General features: G+C 32.9%; 1 protein-coding gene across 1 annotated transcript in view; it reads right to left on the reverse strand.

Annotated features, from left to right (window-relative positions):
• Positions 1-10584: 10584 nt before the first annotated feature.
• Positions 10585-23750, reverse strand: part of LOC134714446 (zwei Ig domain protein zig-8-like) — a 42782-nt gene continuing 29616 nt past the window's right edge. Inside the window, exons 2-7 of the mRNA XM_063575688.1 lie at positions 17974-18089; positions 15798-16011; positions 15037-15060; positions 12204-12506; positions 11581-11604; positions 10585-11289 (exon numbers count right to left, since the gene is read on the reverse strand). Of these exons, the coding sequence (XP_063431758.1) occupies positions 11156-11289; positions 11581-11604; positions 12204-12506; positions 15037-15060; positions 15798-16011; positions 17974-18089 (815 nt within the window). The 3' untranslated portion in view covers positions 10585-11155. The remainder of the gene's footprint in view (positions 11290-11580; positions 11605-12203; positions 12507-15036; positions 15061-15797; positions 16012-17973; positions 18090-23750) is intronic.

The following is a 23750-nucleotide window of genomic DNA, read 5'->3' on the forward strand; positions in this document are numbered from 1 at the left end:
TACAAACTCAGAATTTACTCGGCTACATACTTCTTTTTATAGTTAGTTATCTTTAATTACAATAAAATTTTATCAATCTAAAAAAAAACAGACGCTTTTCTCGGATCACTTGAAAAAGACGGACACTTTATAACGATCACTTTCACAAACGAACACGAACACTTTACTCGTATCACTCGAACAAATAAACACCTTACTTGTATCACTCAAACAAACGGACACTTTACTTGTATCACTCGAACAATCAGACACTTTACTCAAATCACTCAAAAACGAAAATCAATGCAATGCTTCTTTCTTCATACCCCTATTGGTTTGCCCAATATTTTGTTTTTCTTTCTTGATTAACGGAACATCTAGACTATTACAAAACATTCCGAGTAGCCAAATCCATTTCTTGTTGTATGTATCTTTAATTTTCTCTAGACGTACTAACAGTCTTAAGATAGGGGATTTACGATAAGTTAATCAAGTTATATGTCAACGAGATAAATTACAGTAGAGGAAAAAGTTGTAAAAACTGTATTAAAAAGTATTTGTTTTGTGGCACCAATGGAAAACAATCACCATTAACGGACAGTAATACGACAATGAATAACATCTAACTCTATCTATAAAGACTAAAGAGTGAGAAACACCAGTCAATAGGTAACATATATATTGGATAGAGGATATAAGCTAAAACAGAGCAATGCCATTGATTATCGATACAATCATTGCACCCGAATCATTACTATAGAACTTCAATTACGTTTATATAACTGTCTGACGACACGGTTCACTGTTCTGTAAGATAGCTTTATCTGTCTTTAGGGAAAAGTTATAGTATTCTGTATTTTGATTTGGTATATAAATATTGGGTTATTTTCAATGCTTTAACCTTTTCTAATGCGTAGGCTTATGTAAAATATTGCTAGGATAAAGAAAATGATATAATTCTATGAGACAATAATAACTGAAATTGAAGAAATCATGGATGCGTGCACAGTAGTTTTAATGATTATATTTTACTTCCCCTGTATGAATCAACAAAAGACAATCAAATCCCCCCACTTTTCCTTCATAAGAAATACATGTGTCTCATTAAGTGATACACTTCAAAGGTTGCTGCAATCTTTTTCATGACGTACAAAAAGCGTTTACTTACCTTTTCCAGACTCAAACCATGAATTAAGGGCATATGATACAGTTTTGATCCTGTATTTACAAGTTCGTGAAAATTTGCATATAGGCTATTTTTTACCTGATTAAATCAAATATGTAATAAAAAAATATACCTTCATGTGCTACTTTTTGAATAAAATGAGGTCGAAATTTTGTATATTTGCTCAAAATTAAAATTTGTGGCCGTAATTTCTTTTTCGAAAGAAAGACATAACTTTTTTGTTATAAAAGATAAACACAAATTGTTTTTGGTTAAATAATCAGTAATTTCTGTATTTAAAAAGTATCCTAAAAAAATATGCATTTTTTATTCAGAAATAACTCATATTTATCAAATGTTCATGATTTGAGGAAAATACGTCATTTTTTGCTGCATGTTTATCAAAATTAAAAAAAATCCTCTATTTATAAAAATAGGGGTCCATGAACTCGTTTTCAAATTAAAATCTGTTTGAATGATAAAATTCGGTCGAATAAAATAACATTTTACGTTAGCAACGTCATTACCTCCCCTGTAACTGTATCGTATGCCCTTAATATATATTTTACATTCTTATGTCCATTGTTAAACATTTTGTCCTATGTTCTGGACAGTTACACATCACTTTTACAAAAATGTAACTGAATTTTCATCCAAAAATACGAAGTATTGTAAATTATATCTTATACATATAAACACGCATTACGACTAAAAAAAGAGACCGTTTTTATTTAGCCACAACTACCTGAACCATAAAAAGTCGGACATATTTGTGATATGACGTGTAATTACTGTGTCTTGTATTTCCCATGAATCATTTGTCCCCAAAAATGCCAGTTTTTTGGGGGAAACATTCCATACTCGGAGACCTTAATCGATCCGTATCTTAAAAAGAAACTATACATGGAGTTCATGACAATAATACAAGGAGGGAAGGATGTATTACTATTTACAAGATTTTGATGGTAACTCACATGGACCAACTCAAACTATAAAAAAAGAACCCAATATGCAGGCAGTCGAGAAACAGATATTTTATGGAAATGTTACAGTAATACATAACCTAAAAAATCACAAATATAGAGTTGCGAAGATGAACATCATTGTACATGGGCAGATATTACAGTTACCAGTTGCAGACTGTTTATTATACATTTTGAAATGAACACATACATTTTTCATTTTTTTCTATTATACACAAACAGATGACTTACAGATACTTTTTTATTATTTATTATTGAAATTGTTATTTAAATTTGAGATATCAAGGTTCTGTGATATATATGAAGTTGATATATACATTAGCAGATATAACAGTTGTCAGTTTCGAATTGTTTATTATACATTTGAAAGCATATAGTTATCAAAGATACCAGGATTATAATTTGGTACGCAAGACGCGCGTTTTGTCTACATAAGACTCATCCGCGACGCTCATATCAAATATGTATAAAGCCAAACAAGTACAAAGTTGAAGAGCATTGATAATCCAAAAATTCAAAAAGTTGTGCCAAATACGGCTTAGGTAATCTATGCCTGGGATAAGAAAATCCTTAGTTTTTGTCATTATTTTCTGTTATACAAATGTACACAAACAGATGTGTTACAGATATTTTTTTTATTATTGAATATTATAAGTATCATTTAAATTAAACAAATCAAGGTTCTGTGATGCATAGATATTGAAATGTTATATATTGAAGGCCGTGCTGTTACATATGTAATGTATAGACTTTTGTCCTATTGTTGTTTTGTATAGACTTTTGTCCTTTGTTTGTCCTGTAAAGATTATAATACGGTATGGTTTGTTTGAAAGCCGTGCTCTAATATATGTAATTGTATACACCTTTGTCCTTTTTTGCCTTGTATAGATTACTATACGGTATGGTTTGTTTGAAGGCCGTGCTGTTATATATGTAATTGTATACACTTTTGTCCTATGTTTGCCCTGTAAAGATTATAATACGGTATGGTTTGTTTGAAAGCCGTGCTCTAATATATGTAATTGTATACACCTTTGTCCTTTTTTGCCTTGTATAGATTACTATACGGTATGGTTTGTTTGAAGGCCGTGCTGTTATATATGTAATAGTATACACTTTTGTCCTATGTTTGCCCTGTAAAGATTATAATACGGTATGGTTTGTTTGAAAGCCGTGCTCTAATATATGTAATTGTATACACCTTTGTCCTTGTTTGCCTTGTATAGATTACTATACGGTATGGTTCGTTTGAAAGCCGTGCTGTTATATATGTAATTGTATACACCTTTGTCCTTTTTTGCCTTGTATAGATTACTATACGGTATGGTTTGTTTGAAAGCCGTGCTCTAATATATGTAATTGTATACACCTTTGTCCTTTTTTGCCTTGTATAGATTACTATACGGTATGGTTTGTTTGAAAGCCGTGCTCTAATATATGTAATTGTATACACCTTTGTCTTTTTTTGCCTTGTATAGATTACTATACGGTATGGTTTGTTTGAAGGCCGTGCTGTTATATCTGTAATTGTAGACACTTTTGTCTTATGTTTATAGATATAGGAAGATGTTGTGTGAGTGACAATGAGACAACTCTCCATCCAAATAACAATTTAAAAAGTAAACCTTTATAGGTTACAGTACGGCCTTCAACACGGAGCCTAGCTCACACCAAACAACAAGCTATAAAGGGCCCCAAAATTACTAGTGTAAAACCATTCAAACGGGAAAACCCACGGTCTAATCTATATAAACAAAACGAGAAACGAGAAACACGTATATATTACATAAACAAACGACTACTACTGTACATCAGATTCCTCATTTAGGACAGGTGCAAACATTTGCAGCGGGATTAAACGTTTTAATGGATCCAAACCTTCTCCCTTGTATAGATATCTTTACGGTATGGTTTGTTTAAAAGCTGTGCTCTAATATATGTAATTGTATACATCTTTTTTCTTCTGTTGCCTTGTATAGATTACTATACGGTATGGTTTGTTTGAAGGCCGTGCTGTTATATATGTAATGGTATACACTTTTGTCCTATGTTTGCCTTGTAAAGATTACCATACGGTATGGTTTGTTTGAAAGCCGTGCTCTAATATATGTAATGTATACACTTTTTTTCTTATAATGTGGATTCATTTATATTCGTTGCATACCGATTTTAGGGGATTTCATGGAAACATCGTATTAGGTCACTAGCACGATATGTAATGAATTGTTCTTACCGACTATGAACATTTGTTGAATTTAGACTATAGTTGTCTAATGTGCAATCATACCATATCTTCTTATTTTCATATTAAAGTGTTCAAATATTGAATTTTAAGAACGTACTTTTATTGGTCTGCACATAAAACTAATGTCAACAATAACAATGTAATATCAACTATTTCAATATATTAAACAGAACTTTCAATAAAACAATCAAACAGTGCCAAAGTCGTAACTCCACTATTAACCGTGTATTTAAATAAGCCCCACCTCCCTACTAACCTAATTTGGAATGTACACGGTCTCCATGCGGATGTGTTTAGGGTTATATAACCGATCATATTCAAAGAGATGTATAGGAGGTAAGATAATAATCTATACAAGGCAACAAACCGACAAAAGTGTATACAACTATTATTACGGTGGATTCATTTATTTTCGTGGGTACCAATTTTCGTGGATTCAGTAGAATTTTACGTGGACATTTTCTTTCGTGTTTTTTTCAATGTCTCCATATGTTCCTTACGATAATGTGTAATTCGTTGAACATTCGAATTCGTGGTTCCTCTCCCCTTATGGAATTTACTGACCCCGTATATATATATCGTATGAGGCCACTAACACACTATGTAAATAATACTATACGGTATGGTTTGTTTGTAGGCCGTGCTGTAACATATCTATAATACTAAAATAACGAGGTCCAATAAGTCAGCCGTTAGCATCTAAAAACGGCAAATCAAAGAATTCAACTTCATATATAGCTAATATAGGACATTTGTGTTGATTAAAAATTACACCACTCCAGACCCTTTTGTTGTCCACATAAATAATATTACCAATAATTAACAAGTTCCGGGTCGAATCCGATACCGATACCAATAGTATATTTACCTATTACATATAACCTTATCTGTACGTTCCGCATTTAACAGGAGCAACATCATACGGTGTATTTAGGAGTTTGCTATATGCACGAGTATAACCACAGGGTTGACACTACTAAATTCAACCATTGTCACATTGTTTCCTATTTTAGTATTTTAATAAGTATGACCTTCTCAGATGACAATACCGTTACGAATCAAAGAATTCAACTTTATTTATAACTTATATAGGACAATGCTGTTGATTAAAAAATACTCCATTCCAGGCACTTTCGTTTTCAAAATAATTAATAGTACCGATAGTTGATACGTTCCAGGTCGACGGGATCAAACAGAAAGCTTTTTAAAGCAGAGAAAACTGTGTATATAAAATCGGCATGACTTATATCAGATAATAAGCATAGTTATATACTTTAATTCAGTCAAGGACCCGCGATATCACGGGTGTGTTCTAGTGTTATTATAAAATCATACGTCTGTTATATGTTTCTTTGGAATTTCGACCAAAAATGAAGAACTGGATATTCCGTTACTGTTTAGATACCAAAACTACATAATTGTCATTACAAACAACACATTGCTGGGTTTATCTAAACTACATAAAAGAGGAACGAAAGATACCAAAGGGACAGTCAAACTCATAAATCGAGAATAAACAACACGAACCCCACTAAAAACTAGGGGTGATCTCAGGTGCTCCGGAAGGGTAAGCAGATTCTGCTCCACAGTTGGCACCCGTCTCGTTGCTTATGAGATAACAAATCCGATAAATAGTCTAATTCGGTAGGTCACATTTATGAAAGGGAATGGGACTGTAGTTTCGACGTAAGGAACATATCCGATATCATTTGTGAAACGTTTATACCATTACGGTCAACCAACTCGTGATGGCGTCCGTAATATTTACGAAGAGATGATTTCAACTTCACCATTTATAACTCTTGATTTAATATCTTCCTTGTGAGCAACAACCCTCTATTAAGAAAATCATGCTAGGAAATGCAAGCATGAGAATATTGTATTTATTGGGAGATATATACACCGTATGCAGGTGGTTCTGGAATGTTGCTACTTAGAAATGGAAAGTTCACAATTGAAAAGCTGAAATCATCTCTTTTGTCGTAAAGTTTTGTTTTTAATCGACCCTCAATAACCATAAGTTTCCTTTTAAACAACGGTATATTACTAGGTCTTCCAAGTGCTCAACGGAAATTTTTTCTGACTTATATATATATCTATTTTATCGCCAAACAAAGCCGGGCTTCAAAGTAATTGAGGCACTGCCTATTCTAGAGATGGCGTGAATCAGATGTGGATACTAAAAAATGCTAAAGATCTTTTAGAGTACGTACAATCTAAGGCTCTTTCATCTTTCAATAGTATTAAAACATTTGACTTTTCTACACTTTACACAAGTATTCACCATTCCAAACTTTAAAAAAACTTGAAATAGTTGGTATTGCTTTTTTTCATAATAAAAGAATGACCAACGTTGATACAAGTTTTTTGTAAAGGATCACACTAATTCAAACAAAAAGTTATCTGAAACTGAAATTATCAAGATGCTTGAGTTCTTGATTGACAACATATATGTTACGTTTGGTGGAAGTGTTTATCAACAGACTGTCGGCTTTCCAATGAGAAATAATTGTGTCCCTCTTCTTGTCGACTTTTTTCTTTATTACTTTGAGGCTTACTTAAAACAGAAACTTCGTATGATGAAACATAAGAAGTTTGCAATATCCTTTAACATTAATTTCCGCTATATAAATGATGTTCTCTTACTAAATAAGAAACCGTTACGTCTGCCTTATATCTTGACTTACATCTAGAAATTGAAAATAAGGTTCGTATGAAAGCAAAACTTTACGACAAACGAGATGGTGTCAGCTTCCCCATTGTGAACTTTCCATTTCTATATAGCAATATTCCAGTAGTGCCTGCAAACGGAGTATATATCTCCCAATTGATACGATTTCCACGCACATGCATTGCCTATTTTGATTTCCTTGAAAGAGGGTTGCTGCTCACAAGGAAACTATTAAACCAAGAGTTTGAAATGGTGAAGTTGAAATCATTTCTTCGTAAAGGAGTAGATCCGGTAAGGACCGATTTTGGCCTCACATTTCAGGTTCATCTGACGAAAGATTTTGATCACTTTTTAAACACTTAAGTGCCTATTTTTTTTTAATCAATTAGTCTATGTGAAAGATTTAAACTGATTTAGTCATTATAAACGATCCGATTCAATTATAAAACAAATCTACCAAATATGCCGGAAAATGTCACTTTTGAGATGTTTTTTTGGTAAAAATGAAAGTTGTCTCATCCGTGTTCATCCTCAACCTTTATATATGTTTTTTTTTATCATCAAATACAACTAACATTTCAATATGAAGGATGAACACGAATGCGGCCACTTTTGTTTTACACCAAACGGTCTAAAATTTAACTAAGATGCTAGAATTATGACGATTTCAGTAATTTAGCATGACTAAATGGTGCTAGTACCGGATACACGTGCATTGTATTGTCAAAAACAGCCCACATTTATGTAGCAGAAGCATTCTACTGTCCAATAAATAACTGAAAGTTTACATTTTAACAATTTTGTAAAACTGCTTTAATTTGTGGCCAAAAAGGGGTCTTACTGAACCTACTTCTTTTACAGACGCCATCTCGAGTTGATTGACGGTTATGGAATAACCGTTTAACACATGGTGTCTATTTTGGTAGGGTTCGTGCTGCTCAGTCTTTAGTTTTCTTTGTTGGTTCTTGTGTACTTTTATTTTGTCTGTTTGTCTTTTTCATTTTTAGCCATGGTGTTGTCAGTTTATTAATGCTTTATGAATTTGATTTTTCCTATGGTATTTGTTTACCCTCTTTTACAAAAGGTCTACGACGAACTTTCACAGGATATCATCATTTAATCTGTCTGCTTATCGACTTGGATTACAAATGAGAAACGTAATCCAAACAAATTCAAGCCTTTCCTTGTTTGAACCAAACCGGATCAAACATTTTCGCCAAGCCTGTACAATTGCTAATAACTATGAATTTTACGAACACAAACGGGACATTGTACATATATTGGAATGGAATTATAACTAAAAAAATATGCTGCTCACTGAACAGTATTTTGTTTTAAATTTTAATAAAAAAGGTAGGGAAAAATAACAAATTTTAACAAATAACAATTGTGTGACAAAATTGAAATAAGCACATATTACACTGATTAATTAAAAAAAAAATGGTCATCGATTCCTGTGTTTATTTAGTAAAACTGTGTCCTATGTAGGTAAAACTATTGATTCCTCTTTGATAGTAAGAACAATCGATTTCGTTGATATAAGAGGAACAATCGATTCATCTGATGTAGGTTAAACTATCAATTCATCTTTGAAAGTTAGGACAATCGATTCTGCGTAGTTACGTAGGACAATCGATTCTGCGTAGTTACGTAGGACAATCGATTCTGAGTAATTACGTAGGACAATCGATTCTGCTCAGTTTAGTAGGACAATCGATTCTACTCTTGTAGGTAGGACAATCGATTCTGCTGTCATAGGTATGACAATCGATTCTGCTGTTGTAGGTAGGACAATCGATTCTGCTGTTGTAGGTATGACAATCTATTCTGTTTTTGTAGGTAGAACAATTGATTCTGCTGTTGTAGGTAGGACAATCGATTCTGCTGTCGTAGGTAGGACAATCGATTCTGCTGTCGTAGGTAGGATAATCGATTCTGCTGTTGTGGGTAAGACAATCGATTCTGCTGTTGTAGGTAAGACAATCGATGCTGCTGTTGTAGGAGGGACCATCGATTCTGCTGTTGTAGGTATGAAAATCTATTCTGTTTTTGTAGGTAGAACAGTCGATTCTGATGTTGTAGGTAGAACAATCGATTCTGCTGTCGTAGGTAGGACAATCGATTCTCCTGTTGTATGTAGGACAATCGATTCTGCTGTTGTAGGTAGGACAATCGATTCTGCTGTTGTAGGTATGACAATCGATTCTGCTGTTTTAGGTAGGACAATCGATTCTGCTGTTGAAGGTAAGACAATCTATTCTGCTCTTGTAGTTAGGACAATCGATTCTGTTTTTTTAGGTAGGACAATCGATTCTGCTGTTGTAGGTAAGACAATCGATTCTGCTCTTGTAGGTAGGACAATCGATTCTGTTTTTGTAGGTAGGACAATCGATTCTGCTGTCGTAGGTAGGACAATCGGATCTGCTGTTGTAGGTAAGACAATCGATTCTGCTCTTGTAGGTATGACAATCTATTCTGCTGTTGTAGGTAGGACAATCGATTCTCCTGTTGCAGGTAGGACAATCTATTCTGCTTTTGTAGGTAGGACAATCAATTCTGCTGTTGTAGGTAGGACAATCGATTCTGCTGTATTAGGTAGGTCAATCTATTCGGATGTTGTAAGTAGGAAAATCTATTCCGATGTTGTAGTAAGGAAATCGATCCGGTTATTGTATGTTAACAATCGATTCCTCTGTTGTAGGTCGAAATTATGTAATAAATAGTACTAAAAAAATAGACTGAATTAACATGGTTACGCATGATAGATAAAAGAAATTTACAGCTGAAATTCAATAACTCAAAAAGTGTTTTAAAGTCAAGTTGATGCGTGATTGTCGATTTGTCTATTTATTTTTAAATGAAGGTGTAACATGCATTAAATAGTCTTAACATACGGTGGACATCGTTGCATTTCAAGTAAGTTGTGTTGATATGGCTTATACAAATGGATCTAAGACAACATCATATTATGTTAATCTTTTTTTACCCTTAGCTTGTAAATAACCTTTATTTGTTTAATTAATATAAACGCACTATTAATTTCCACTTATTCTACAATCATTTATTTCTCTCCTTTTTTTATAAATTAAAAGAATTATGTTAACTTCCTGAAGGTTTATAAATCCTTACAAGAAAAATAATATCAGTAATTTTTCCTAACACAGGATCAGAAAATATGACATTGATTTATCATATAAAAAAAAGACTCAATGTGCAAGGTTATTTATAAGCCAAGTACGTACGAAATTACTAACTTTACAATAAAAGGTTAATAGTGAAAAAAAGACTAATATTAAAGTTAAAGATCCTGCATTTACTTCTTGATGTCAGCAAATATAAGTTAATTTCTTAAGTTGTTTTCATTAGATATTATGACGTTGGGGTAGTTATGACATTGGTATTTTGATTTTAGCATTTGGTGTTGTTTTTTTTTTCTTGCCATTTAACCCTCAATCATGTTTGTATTTTACGAACTATATAAAAGTGTTAATAATGTGAAGCAATAAAGCTATGGACATTTGAAAAGTATTTACATAAGAAAAAAGTAAGTATTACATTTTAACTTAATGCATATAAACATTTTGTGACATGAAAATGAATAAGCAAATGTTATTTAATATGGTACATGTAATGAGTTGTTAATCGACAAATATAATATTTAACTTTGTTTCAAAATTAAGCAAATGCAGAAATTGTTACAATAATAACATATAATGAGTTTTGTTATGCGCACGCAGTCTTGTTAAATCTTAAACTATTTATAAACATTGATATGCGCACGCAGTCTTGTTCAATCTTAAACTATTTATAAACAGACTACAAATGTAGAATAAAGTATGATGCACTTAATTTGTAAAAAATAAATCTTCACAGAATTGTTATATACGACATGCGTACTTTCACTTCCTGTTTAGAACTATGCCATGACCATTATGATTGCTGCGTTGTACTGTATCTATTAAACTACACGTCCTATTGAAATGCTTACAAGCAAATTGTCAAAATATAGAGTGTTGATGTGTTACAAATAAACCCGTTTTATACAACACCAGCGACCAGAGTCAAAGAAAGATCTGTTTATGGACGGTGGTCTAACCCCGGTGGTCTAACTATCATGATAACACACCAACGTGTAATATAACTTGAAGGAATAGGACAGTACAAATTAATCCAGCTGTTGAACTTAAAAATCTGGCTGCATCACGAGGGTCTACACTTTCTGGCCTTGTTGTGTGGTTAAGTGTACCTACAATGTATCAAAATAAATGAACCTAAACAATATCATTATAAGTGTACTTAGATGCATGAATTTTTTATTAGTTGTAAGTTGCTGTGGCCTAGCGGCCACGTTAAATTGTATGTTTGTCCATCTGATGAGTTAAGCCTTTTTCAACTGATTTCTTATTCAAATGACATACTGTAGTGTCTTACCTAATGTGTATGTAAGAGATAACAAAAGTAGTGTCTCTCCTAAATTGTTATTAAAGTGACAATGATAGCAAAGGTGTCTTACTTAATTAGTTATTTCGTCACTTACCTCTTTTTGCATAGTTGGAACCAGCTGTAAGAATAAAATATCAAGTTCTAGTTATGTCGTATCAAATACATTTAATCAATTAACTTTAACTTTCAGGGTTGATAATAGCTACATACGATTTGATGGTTAAAGATGCATATCCCATTAGTATGTGATGTCTAAAGATGCATACTCCATTAGTATTTCATCTTTTTATTGCGTTCAGAGTTTTGATAATGGTAATGGCTTTTACATTTGAATTTATCGAAAAGTGATGAAGCAGATGTTAAAAGTGTTATAATCAATATAGCTGCAGATAATACATGCAGATCATCGACAAAAATGAATGCGCAAAAATAGATTTAATCATTTAAATGAAAACGGCAGATGTGCGTCATGTCGCTCAATCTTTAAGTATTCCATTTGGTGTTGTTTTTTTTTTACTTGTATTACTATAGTATTAATAAATAAAAAAATTGATGTTGTGCATTTTTATTTTCATTAGTGCATATTTTTATTTTTACCTATGTTACTTAACGATGAACATGAATTGTGTAAAATAACGTTGCCTAAACTTTATCTACCAATGAACTTACCACTTAACACATTGACCTTCGTCTTAGTAATGAGACAAATGAACTTACCACTTAACACATTGACCTTCATCTTAGTAATAAGGTCATCTTGACTGTGACTTGTGGCTCGACAGATGTAGGTCCCATTGTCGTCAAGTTTCGAACTTTTTATTTCTAAAGAACTAGTTAATACACCAGCATTACGTGCATAATGCTTTTTAATGTATATTTTTTCATATGGGTCTGAAAAAAGTTTTTCTCCGTCTTTAAACCATTGAATATCATCGGGAGGGTTCGGAGTACCCGTGGCATTACAAAATAGTTTTATAGAACTTCCTTTTTCTGGAAACTCCGTTCCGGATATTCTTATTTCTGAAAAGAAAAATATATGCACAAAATTACTATAGAAATGTGAAAGAATTTTTCTGCCTAGATCAGACTAAATAACTGCTAAACTGCGGAGCCGTTACTCGTATATATATTCCTTGTATACCAAAAGACAATGAAAGTAACGGGTTTACAGCAATTTAACTGTGATAGTTTTTATAATTAAGTAACTCGAGTTCTGAATTAACTATTAACGTTATATTTTAAAGTAAAATATACTGAGAAATTATTCACTTGCTGGTGAAAGCTGATTTATCCTCTCAAGCAGGCTCTTCATCTGTGGGTTCTTGCTAGGTTTGTGGGAGAAAACGATGTTCGACTTGCAAACGAATACTGGATACCGAGACTTTTAACAGTCACTCCACTGGTACAGAAAACACCATATTTTACAATGTAAATTGCAAGACTTCAAATGTTTTGCACTTACAGTGTAAATGTGGTAAACAGTATGTTGGCAAGTCAGAACAGCAGTTTCACAAACGAATGAACGGTCATCGTAGCGACTACCAATGTAAGCAAGACCTCCCTCTCAGTCGACATTTGAGATTCCCTGGCCACACTGAGGCAGATTTCAATCGACTGACCATTACAATCATTGCCCACAACTCTGCTTGGTCTAGGGAGGATATGCTCGGGGAAAGGTTTGAATACGAAAATTAACAATTTTGGCACCAAACGGGATAAATGAAAAGATGTAGGTCGACTTCGTGCAGTGCTGCATATTTAGATTATATTAATTATTATGACAGCCTCTGTTTCTATTTTTTAACCTTACTCAACTATAAAATAAATATGTTGAAAATACCCTTTTAAATCGGTTACTTTTTGAGGGATGTGAAAGTACCAAGCCACGTTCAACTAGTTTACCTTAGTCAACACTTATTATAATGTTTTAACGGCCGTTTGTTTGCGCAGACTATGTTGCAACTACTCTATTCTGTCAATTTAAAATATTTATAAATTTAGATCGTTCAGTACTGTAATTGTTCTTGTACTTTCATTACTGTCGTTACCGTTAAAGCTTTCGAATTGTGCTAGTTCATATCGCACATTATTATTTTTATTTAAAGCATATATTAGAACTCTCTGTTGTAATTAGCCAAATAACCTATGTCATTTTTAACAAAGGAGTAGGTCCGGTAAGGACCGATTTTGGCCTCAAATTTAAGGTTCATCTGACGAAAGATTTTAACCACTTTTTTAACACTCAAGTGTATCTTTCATTTGATTCAGGTAGTTTATGTAAAATATTTTAACTTATTTAGTCATGAAAAACGATCCGATTCATGCTCAAATATGAACAATCTTCCAAATATGCCGAAAAATGTCACTTTTCAGATGGTTTTTGTCAAAAATGAAAGTGGCCGCATCTGTGTTCATCCCCTACTTTTATATATGTTGTGTGGTATCATCAAATACAACTTATATTTCAATATTAAGGATGAACACAAATGCGGCCACTTTCATTTTTCACGGAAACCGTCTTAAATTTAGCTAAAATGCTAGAATTATGAAGATTTCAGTAATTTGGCATGACTTGATGGTGCTTGTACCCGATATATGTGATTGTATTGTCAAAAACAGCCCATATTTTTGAAGCAGAAGCATTCTACTGCATAATAAATAACTAAAAAATTACATTTTAACAATTTTGTAAAACTGCTATATTTTGGGGCCAAAAAGAGGTCTTATCGGACCTACTCCTTTTTAGAATGGTGCAAGCGTCTTAACTGATGTGCGGTTTGCCTTTTTTTATTGTATAAATTTCAAGATTGTTATAGTTTAATCTAAGAAGACTAAAAGATGATTCATTTAACATCAGAATCTTACTGAGGAAGGATATTTGTTATTCGAAATATTTGTAAATAATTAGTTTTATAGTAACCTTTTTTGTTTGTTTTTGGTGTTGCTGTGTACACTTTTTAAGACGTTTATATATGTATATATATATTACATATAAATATAAATATATCTAAAAATGAGTGTATATTTTTTATGGTCTTCCAAATACCGTTTCGATCCCTAACATCACTGAAGAGACATTTATTGTCGGAATCCGGATCTGGTGGTCACAAAAATATTGACACCTTATGTTTGTGGCATAACATCGTGGCCACAAGTTATTTGTTTTCTGTTTAGTATTCAATTTATATTAAGATCCATTTTGTTACATCTTGTGATCAATTTTATTTGGCAATCGCCCATGGCAGTCAGCAGGGTTAAAGAACATCAGTTGTTCGACCTGTTAGTCAAATGCGTTTTGTTTAAATATACTTTTTCACTTTTTTGGTCTTTTATTTGGGAAAATGTTGTTTGTGCTGTATTAAGACCCTTCTACAACGAAATTTGTTTTACATGCACACGTATAAAAATTGCGGTTTTTATCCAACGCAATCTTAGGTTTGAACGTAGTTTTCAATTTAGACTCGTTTATTACATATAAATATAAATATATATATATATATACTAGTACATAGAAACCATATAAACACTAAACAAATAATAAATATTTTACCTGCTTTTCTCGGTAATATTGCATCTGAAAAGATAATAATAAATTGAAACGTTTTTTGTTTACTTTACATACTGTGACAAAGTAAAATTCATCACCATCCTTTTCTGGTTCAGGCTTTATTACATTGACCTATAATGGTTAACTTTTCTTTTAAATTGTTATTTGGATGGAGAGTTGTCTCATTGGCACTCACACCGCATCTTCCTATATCTATTTATTATATAGATATTGAAAAGTGTTATCGTTTATATAATTAACGTTCAGCTTAAATGTTTGTGTATTTAAAATCAGTCCAATCATAGCAGGAACGTATTCTGCAAACTTCGAGCCTGAACAGTATGTCATTTTATCGGTATTTTAACATTGTCTCATATGCGGGAGGGTTGACTAGCGATACATCAAGGTCCAATCCACCATTTTTGTCCAGTACCAAGTTAGAACATTCACCGTTGTTATCAAATAGTCCGTTTCTGTGTATGTTGGGGTTTGCTTTTGTATCAGAGTTTTTTTTGTTCCGTTGTTTTTCTCTTATAGTTAAAGTTTCCCCCTCAATTTTTGGTTTGTGATAGGATTTGTTTCAGTTAAATAGATGTACCAAAAGTGAGTATACTACTATTGCCTTTGTTTATGCTCGCAGCCCAATCATGGCAGTACAGTTTCTAGCAAGCTTCAAACCTTATTATTGTGTATAGATCAGACCTACAACGATAACACGATATTTTGCAAGATTCGAGCCTATTTGACGTCAATTGAAAACGTACCTATCACAGATAAAGTTATATTCTGTCGGAGCATCAGCCCTCGCACACTAACTTGACATTCATACACCCCTGCATCATGTAACTGTACATTTTTGATACTTAAATTCCACTGTTGTTTCCATGAGATATGTTTGGCCTGGAATCTATTGTCTTGAGCAAATAGTTGTTCACCAGTTGTTATTGGCGTTATATAAGGAATTTTCCTCCATGTAACCTGAAAATTATCAATCCATATAGTTATATATGATGTAACCGGTCTTTTTGTCATGACTACATTTACGTATCTTTTTTTAGGTTAGTTAAAGGGGCACTAGCTGTCAATTTCATAGTCACCGATTTCACTAAAATTCTCATATTTGATATAACAATGTAAAACATTTATCTAAACTATCAAAAGTCTAAAATAAACAGTTCACAGAGCATGGGGTAGATAATATATAGGTTCGTTTCGTGTGTATTTTAGTCAAGACACCACCTAATTAACGATCGATTTGACCTCAGATGACCATATAAGCGATGTAAACATAAATAAAGATATAAATAGATTAAACAAACACGTGCAATTGGATTTTTATAATAGATATAGGAAGATGTGGTGTGAGTGCCAATGAGACAACTCTCCATCCAAATAACAATTTAAAAATTAAACCATTATAGGTTAAAGTACGGCCTTCAACACGGAGCCTTGGCTCACACCGAACAACAAGCTATAAAGGGCCCCAAAATTACTAGTGTAAAACCATTCAAACGGGAAAACCAACGGTCTAATCTATATAAACAAAACGAGAAAAGAGAAACATATATAAGTCTGTTTGATTTTATTTTATAGATTAAAAACAGATGTTTCTCATTGCTTTAAACCGTATAAGTATGATTTTAAATGCATCGAATAAGTAATCAATTGATTTACTGTAGTTTCACTTTCATTGTTGACATTCTTTTTCTTTAAATATTCAGTACACGTGTAATGCATGCGTTGTCAATATCTGGCTAGGGTTTAAATTGAAGTTCACATGAATACCGATTTAACGAGGTCGACTCACTAATTATCAATGTTTCTAACCGTAATTTGACGAAATTGAACCTTTTTGGCTGCAAAAAGCGAATTGTTATTTCACTATTTCACTTTCATTATTGATTGAACAACAAAAATCAAACTTTAGATTTTTTATATATCTCGTACATGTAGCTAGTGCCCCTTTAACATCATATAAACCAGATTGAAAATGATGAATGTGATATTGGTTTATGTACTTGGTTTCCAAAGCATACGGGACAGCTTCTCGAAATGCAATATAAAATGAGATGAGTATAGAAGATCGTAAGTCGATAGTAGGATATAAAACACATAACAATGTAGATAGTATATAGAACACATAACAATGTAGATAGTATATAAAACACATAATAATGTAGATAGTATATAAAACACATAATAATGTAGATAGTATATAAAACACATAATAATGTAGATAGTATATAAAACACATAATAATGTAGGTAGTATATAAAACACATAATAATGTAAATAGTATATAAAACACATAACAATGCAGATAGTATATAAAACACATAACAATGCAGATAGTATATAATGCATGTATCAGGACTTTTATTTGTCTCGTAAGTTCTAGACGGACTTGTTTTCTTTGCCGTGGCTTCAATTTCACTTTTTCATAAGTGTTCTGGTACCTTTGATAACTATTTACACCACTGGGTCGATGCCGCTGCTGGTGGACGTTTCTTCCCCAGGGGTATCACCAGCCCAGTAGTCAACACTTCGGTATTAACATGAATATCAATAATGTGGTCATTTTTTATAAATTTCCTGTTTATAAAACTTTGAATTTTTTTCGAAAAACTAAGAATTTTCTTATCTCAGGCATAAATTGCCTTAGACGTATTCGGCACAACTTTTTGGAATTTTGGATTTTAATTGCTCTTCAACTTTGTTCTGACTTGTTTGGCTTTATAAATATTTCGATATGAGCGTCACTGATGAGTCTTATCTAGACGAAACGCGCGTCTGACGTACTAAATTGTAATCCTGGTACCTTTGATAACTATTCAACCAAGAGACTTTGTTTTCAACACTACTCAATCGAATTTTTCAATATCATTTCATTTATATATACCATAACTAAAAATAGTAAGAAAAAATACGTAATTAACCCACTTTTTTAGTTCCTAGGTTTTCTACAGTACATTCTAACATTGCAGTCTCCCCTCTGTGGACGGTTATATGTCTGGGTACAGGTAAAAACTTTGGTGGTATTACAGGACCGTTCCTACCTGAAACGAGTCAAACACATATACTAAAACGTTGGTGGTATAACAGGACCGTTCCTACCTATCTCAATAGAAACAAGTGAATGACTTGGCATAGTCTAGAGATAAAACACATTCCCAATCAACAATAATGATTGTCAATATGTCCCCATGTTCAAGTTATCACACAGTAAACTGACCTATGATACGTACAGATACTATAAACTGTTATCAATAATGATCAATTTGCTATTAATGATTATATAAAATCAAATGTATAGAAAAACTAATCCTATTTAAAAGAGAACATTACAATATATATTTCAAATAATTGATAAACTATGCGTTGGACTAAATACCAAGGAGCTTCATGGAGATTAATTGACAAAACATTAATAAAAATCAAATCTGTCGGAAGGAAACTTAAGAACTTAGCTGTTGCATTCAATAACTGCCATCAATGGAAATAATTCTTATAAAACAGTTTGTACATGAATCAACTTAAGAACCAGCGCCAAGGATTGCTGGTATCAACGGCAGTACTTTTGGTAGACCAATTATGTGAATTAACCTGGGAACCAGAGCAGCGGATAACTAGTATCATTGGAAAGATATAAGAATTATGAATACCAACTTGGGAAAAAGATAATATAATTTTGATGAATTTATGTCATATTGATCAATTATGATCTTTGGTAAATGAGAGGTCAGATCAAGTTTAATCATGTCGGATGTTCAACCCTATTTGTTATCATGTAATGTTCAACCCTATTTGTTATCATGTAATGTTCAACACTATTTGTTATCCTGTTAGGTTTTTTAAGAAGACAATAGTATCAGCTTATTATAGGAACATTGGTTCGCTGTTTTGTGGTATATGGAATCGGACAGAATATTGTTCACCTTCGTCATTGAAATGTTTGCAGTTTTACTGTTTTCGAAGGCACAATATAGCAATAGGAGTCGTGGTGGGAATGTCAATAGTACAACAATTTAATGGAGTCAAACTGACGTTGATTTTAACAACTATACGGCATAATGCAATTTAAACAGATCCGAAACCAATGCTATTATATATAGTCAGTGATTAAGGTGATAAAGGTCACGGCATTACTAAACTGAGACACCACCTGTTTGAGATACTACAAACCATCTACATCAATAAACAAAACAAAAAGTAAATATAACCTGTTAGTTGTAAGAATTGATGTTTCATTTATTTATATGATACAGACTTCATACAGATGAGTCTTCGCAAGAATGAAAAGAAGCTAGTTTTAATAAATAGTTTTAAGTGAAATAATGGACACAAAAGATACAGTCGCGGCGTTTTATATGTAGCAGGTAGCATGCATATGGAGTATGCATCTCCGATACGATATGTTATTCAAGAGCTTTCATTTCCTATTATGTTTTGTTGTTTCCTTTAGAGGTTTTCTTCTTATGAAGAATGTTTAAACCAAGAGTTCTAAGTGGTGTGGTTGATGTTGTTCCTTTGTAAAGTTTTACTGACGCCAACACGAGTTGGTTGATCGTTATGAAATATATGTTTTAGAGATGACGACGGATTTTTTCCAATTCATGTAACCACAATCTGTCCTATTTTTCATGAAACTGACAGTATCATTGGGTTGGTACCTACATGAGAAACATAAAGGATGTCACACGTGGAGCAGGATCTGCTCAGCCTTGCAGTATTGGTGTGACTCGTTTTGTTCAGTATTTAGTTTTCTATGTTGTGTTTGTCTTTACATCATTTTCCGTTTTTGCCATGACATTGTTTTTTTTATATCGACTGATTGATTTGATGATCCCTTAATCTTTGTACCAGTTTGTTGTTAGAGGGATACGTGTAATGTCAGACGTCAAACTATTATATTTTCATGAATTTAATAAAAGTTGAAATAAATTTGTTTAAAAAAACCCACTTAAATATTTAAAACTTCACTATAGATACTGCCATAGCGAACGAGTTAGGAAAATAACACAGATCAACATTGTAATTACCGTGTGGTTTTTTTTCACCCCTTTCCCATTTAAGTTTGTATGACCTTTGTTTGAAAGAAGAAAGTTGAAATAAATGTATTACACTTTACTTTAATTTAGCATTATTTCTTTTGGCTAGGTACAAAAAGATGATAATTTAAGTATTCAGAACAACTATTATTTCTTATGCAAAAAGAATTTTGTAATCTGATTGGTTAAATGCCCGGTTGTAAATAACACCTCACTATGGAACGCCGTAGCTGCCTTATGTGTACTTGTTTTTAGATACGCTTATACTTTTCAATATATGCACATAGTTTTTCTATATATGCACATAATTTTTCTCTATATGCACATAGTTTACTTTATATGCACATAGTTTTTCTATATATGCACATAGTTTGTCTATATATGCACATAGTTTTACTATATATGCACATACTTTTTCTCTATACGCACATACCTGTTCTCTATATGCACATAGTTTACTTTATATGCACATAGTTTTTCTCTATATGCACCTCTGTTACTTATTCGTTTTTAATGCGCGGAGTATACGTTGCACTTTGAATTAAATCGTTTTTCAATTGTGTTCATGTCTCTGGTGGTAACAATGTGTTCTTACAGATGAAATGACCCTATAAGCGCGATTGCAACCTTTCCAGTGCTCTGTTAATACCCTGTTACAAATTCACTTACAATACGTTTGTTGTACGTTGCACCTTTAAAAAAAAAAATCAATTGTGCCCATGTCTCTTGGTGTAACAATGTGTTCTTAGAGATGAAATGACCCTATTAGCGCGCATGTACCCGTTCCAGCGCTCGGTAATTAACCTGTTACCTATTCGTTACCTATTCACTGATAATGCGTTTGTTGTACGTTGCACCTTTTAGAAAAGGATTTTCAATTGTGTCCGTGTCTTTGATGGTAACAATGTGTTTTAAAAAATGAAATTAGTCAAATTACCCTATTAGCGCGCATGTACCCGTTCCAGCGCTCGGTTAATACCCTGTTACCTATTCACTTATAATACGTTTGTTGTACGTAGAACCTTTTAGAAAAGGGTTTTCAATTAAGTTCATATCTCTGGTGGTATTAATGTTTTCTAAGAGATGAAATGACCCTATTAGCGCGCATGCACCAGTTCCAGCACTCTGTTAATACCCTGTTACCTATTCACTTTTAATACGTTTGTTGTACGTTGCACATTTTAGAAAAGGATTTTCAATTGTGTTAATGTCTCTGTTGGTAACAATGTGTTCTTAAAGATGAAATGACCCTATAAGCGCGATTGCAACCTTTCCAGTGCTCTGTTAATACTCTGTTACAAATTCACTTACAATACGTTTGTTGTACGTTGCACCTTTAAAAAAAAAAATCAATTGTGCCCATGTCTCTTGGTGTAACAATGTGTTCTTAGAGATGAAATGACCCTATTAGCGCGCATGTACCCGTTCCAGCGCTCGGTAATTAACCTGTTACCTATTCGTTACCTATTCACTGATAATGCGTTTGTTGTACGTTGCACCTTTTAGAAAAGGATTTTCAATTGTGTCCGTGTCTTTGATGGTAACAATGTGTTTTAAAAAATGAAATTAGTCAAATTACCCTATTAGCGCGCATGTACCCGTTCCAGCGCTCGGTTAATACCCTGTTACCTATTCACTTATAATACGTTTGTTGTACGTAGAACCTTTTAGAAAAGGGTTTTCAATTAAGTTCATATCTCTGGTGGTATTAATGTTTTCTAAGAGATGAAATGACCCTATTAGCGCGCATGCACCAGTTCCAGCACTCTGTTAATACCCTGTTACCTATTCACTTTTAATACGTTTGTTGTACGTTGCACATTTTAGAAAAGGATTTTCAATTGTGTTAATGTCTCTGTTGGTAACAATGTGTTCTTAAAGATGAAATGATCCTATTATTGCGCACGCACCCGTTCCAGACCTCGGTTAATACCTGTTACTTATTCACTTATAATACGTTTGTTGTACGTTGCACCTTTTAAAATAGGTTTTTGAATTGTGTCCGTGTCTCTTGTGGTAACAATGTGTTCTTAGAGATGAAATGACCCTATTAGCACACATGCACCTGTTCCAGCACTCGGTTAATACCCTGTTACCTTTTCATTACCTATTCTTTACCTATTCACATATAATACGTTTGTTGTACGTTGCACCTTTTAGAAAAGGATTTTCAATTTTGTCCATGTCTCTTGTGGTAACAATGTGTTCTTAGAGATGAAATTACCCTATTAGCACGCATGTACCCGTTCCAGCGCTCGGTAAATAACATGTTACCTGTTATATAAAATTAAAGTATTTACATGTTTCTGCTTTTGCACATATTTTCCTTGGAGAACCCTGACAAATATGGTTGAAAATCAAATATGATGAATAAAAGATAAAAATTTGCTCTTCTTATTGAACATTTATCATTGTCAGAGAAAATTGTAGATGAAAGCAATGTCCCTATTTTTTGGTGGCAGCTTTGTGACAAGTGCAGCTTTCTCTTAAATGTCAAATTTACTATTCTAATAAATTCAAACTCTGAATGTTTACACTGCCATTACACATGGAATATTTAAAAAAAATCATCCAAAACGTACAAACAAAAATAAGTCTGAACATACTACACTACACATAAAAAGTATTACAAACGTATTATAAGCGAATAAGTAACGAATAGGTAACAGGGTATTAACCGAGCGCTGGAACGGGTACATACGCAGTAATAGGGTTATTTCCTCTTTAAGAACACATTGTTTATACCATCAGAGACATGAACACAATTGAAAATCCTTTCCTAACAGGTGCAACGTATAAAAAAATGTATTATACGCGAATAATTAACGAATAGGTAACAGGGTATTAGCCGAGCCCTGGAACGGGTACATGCGCGCTAATAGGGTCATTTCATCTCTAAGAACACATTGTTACACCAAGAGACATGGGCACAATTGATTTTTTTTTAAAGGTGCAACGTACAACAAACGTATTATAAGTGAATAAGTAACAGGGTATTAACCGAGCACTGGAACGGTTGCAATCGCGCTTATAGGGTCATTTCATCTGTAAGAACACATTGTTACCACCAGAGACATGAACACATTTGAAAAACGATTTAATTCAAAGTGCAACCGTATACTCCGCGCATTAAAAACGAATAAGTAACAGATGTGCATATAGAGAAAAACTATGTGCATATAAAGTAAACTATGTGCATATAGAGAACAAGTATGTGCGTATAGAGAAAAAGTATGTGCATATATAGTAAAACTATGTGCATATATAGAAAAACTATGTGCATATATAGAAAAACTATGTGCATATAAAGTAAACTATGTGCATATAAAGTAAACTATGTGCATATAGAGAAAAAGTATGTGCATATATAGAAAAACTACGTGCATATATTGAAAAGTATAAGCGTATCTAAAAACAAGAACACATAAGGCAGCTACGGCGTTCCATACCTCACCCTTGTTAAATCGGGAATTAGAATAAAACGAAGATTACATATAAAGTTGTTGCGTCCGAAGATTACATATACAGTTGTTGCGTCAGAATATTAGATATACTTCTTTCTACGGCTTTCACTGGAATGCTTGTTAATTCGTATTTAGACGTGCAAAATGCTATCATACTACGTCTTTCATACACATGGTTTTGTACAATCGATGCATGTACTATTGT

Source organism: Mytilus trossulus, chromosome 4 (assembly GCF_036588685.1).
Source record: "Mytilus trossulus isolate FHL-02 chromosome 4, PNRI_Mtr1.1.1.hap1, whole genome shotgun sequence".
NCBI lineage: Eukaryota > Metazoa > Mollusca > Bivalvia > Mytilida > Mytilidae > Mytilus > Mytilus trossulus.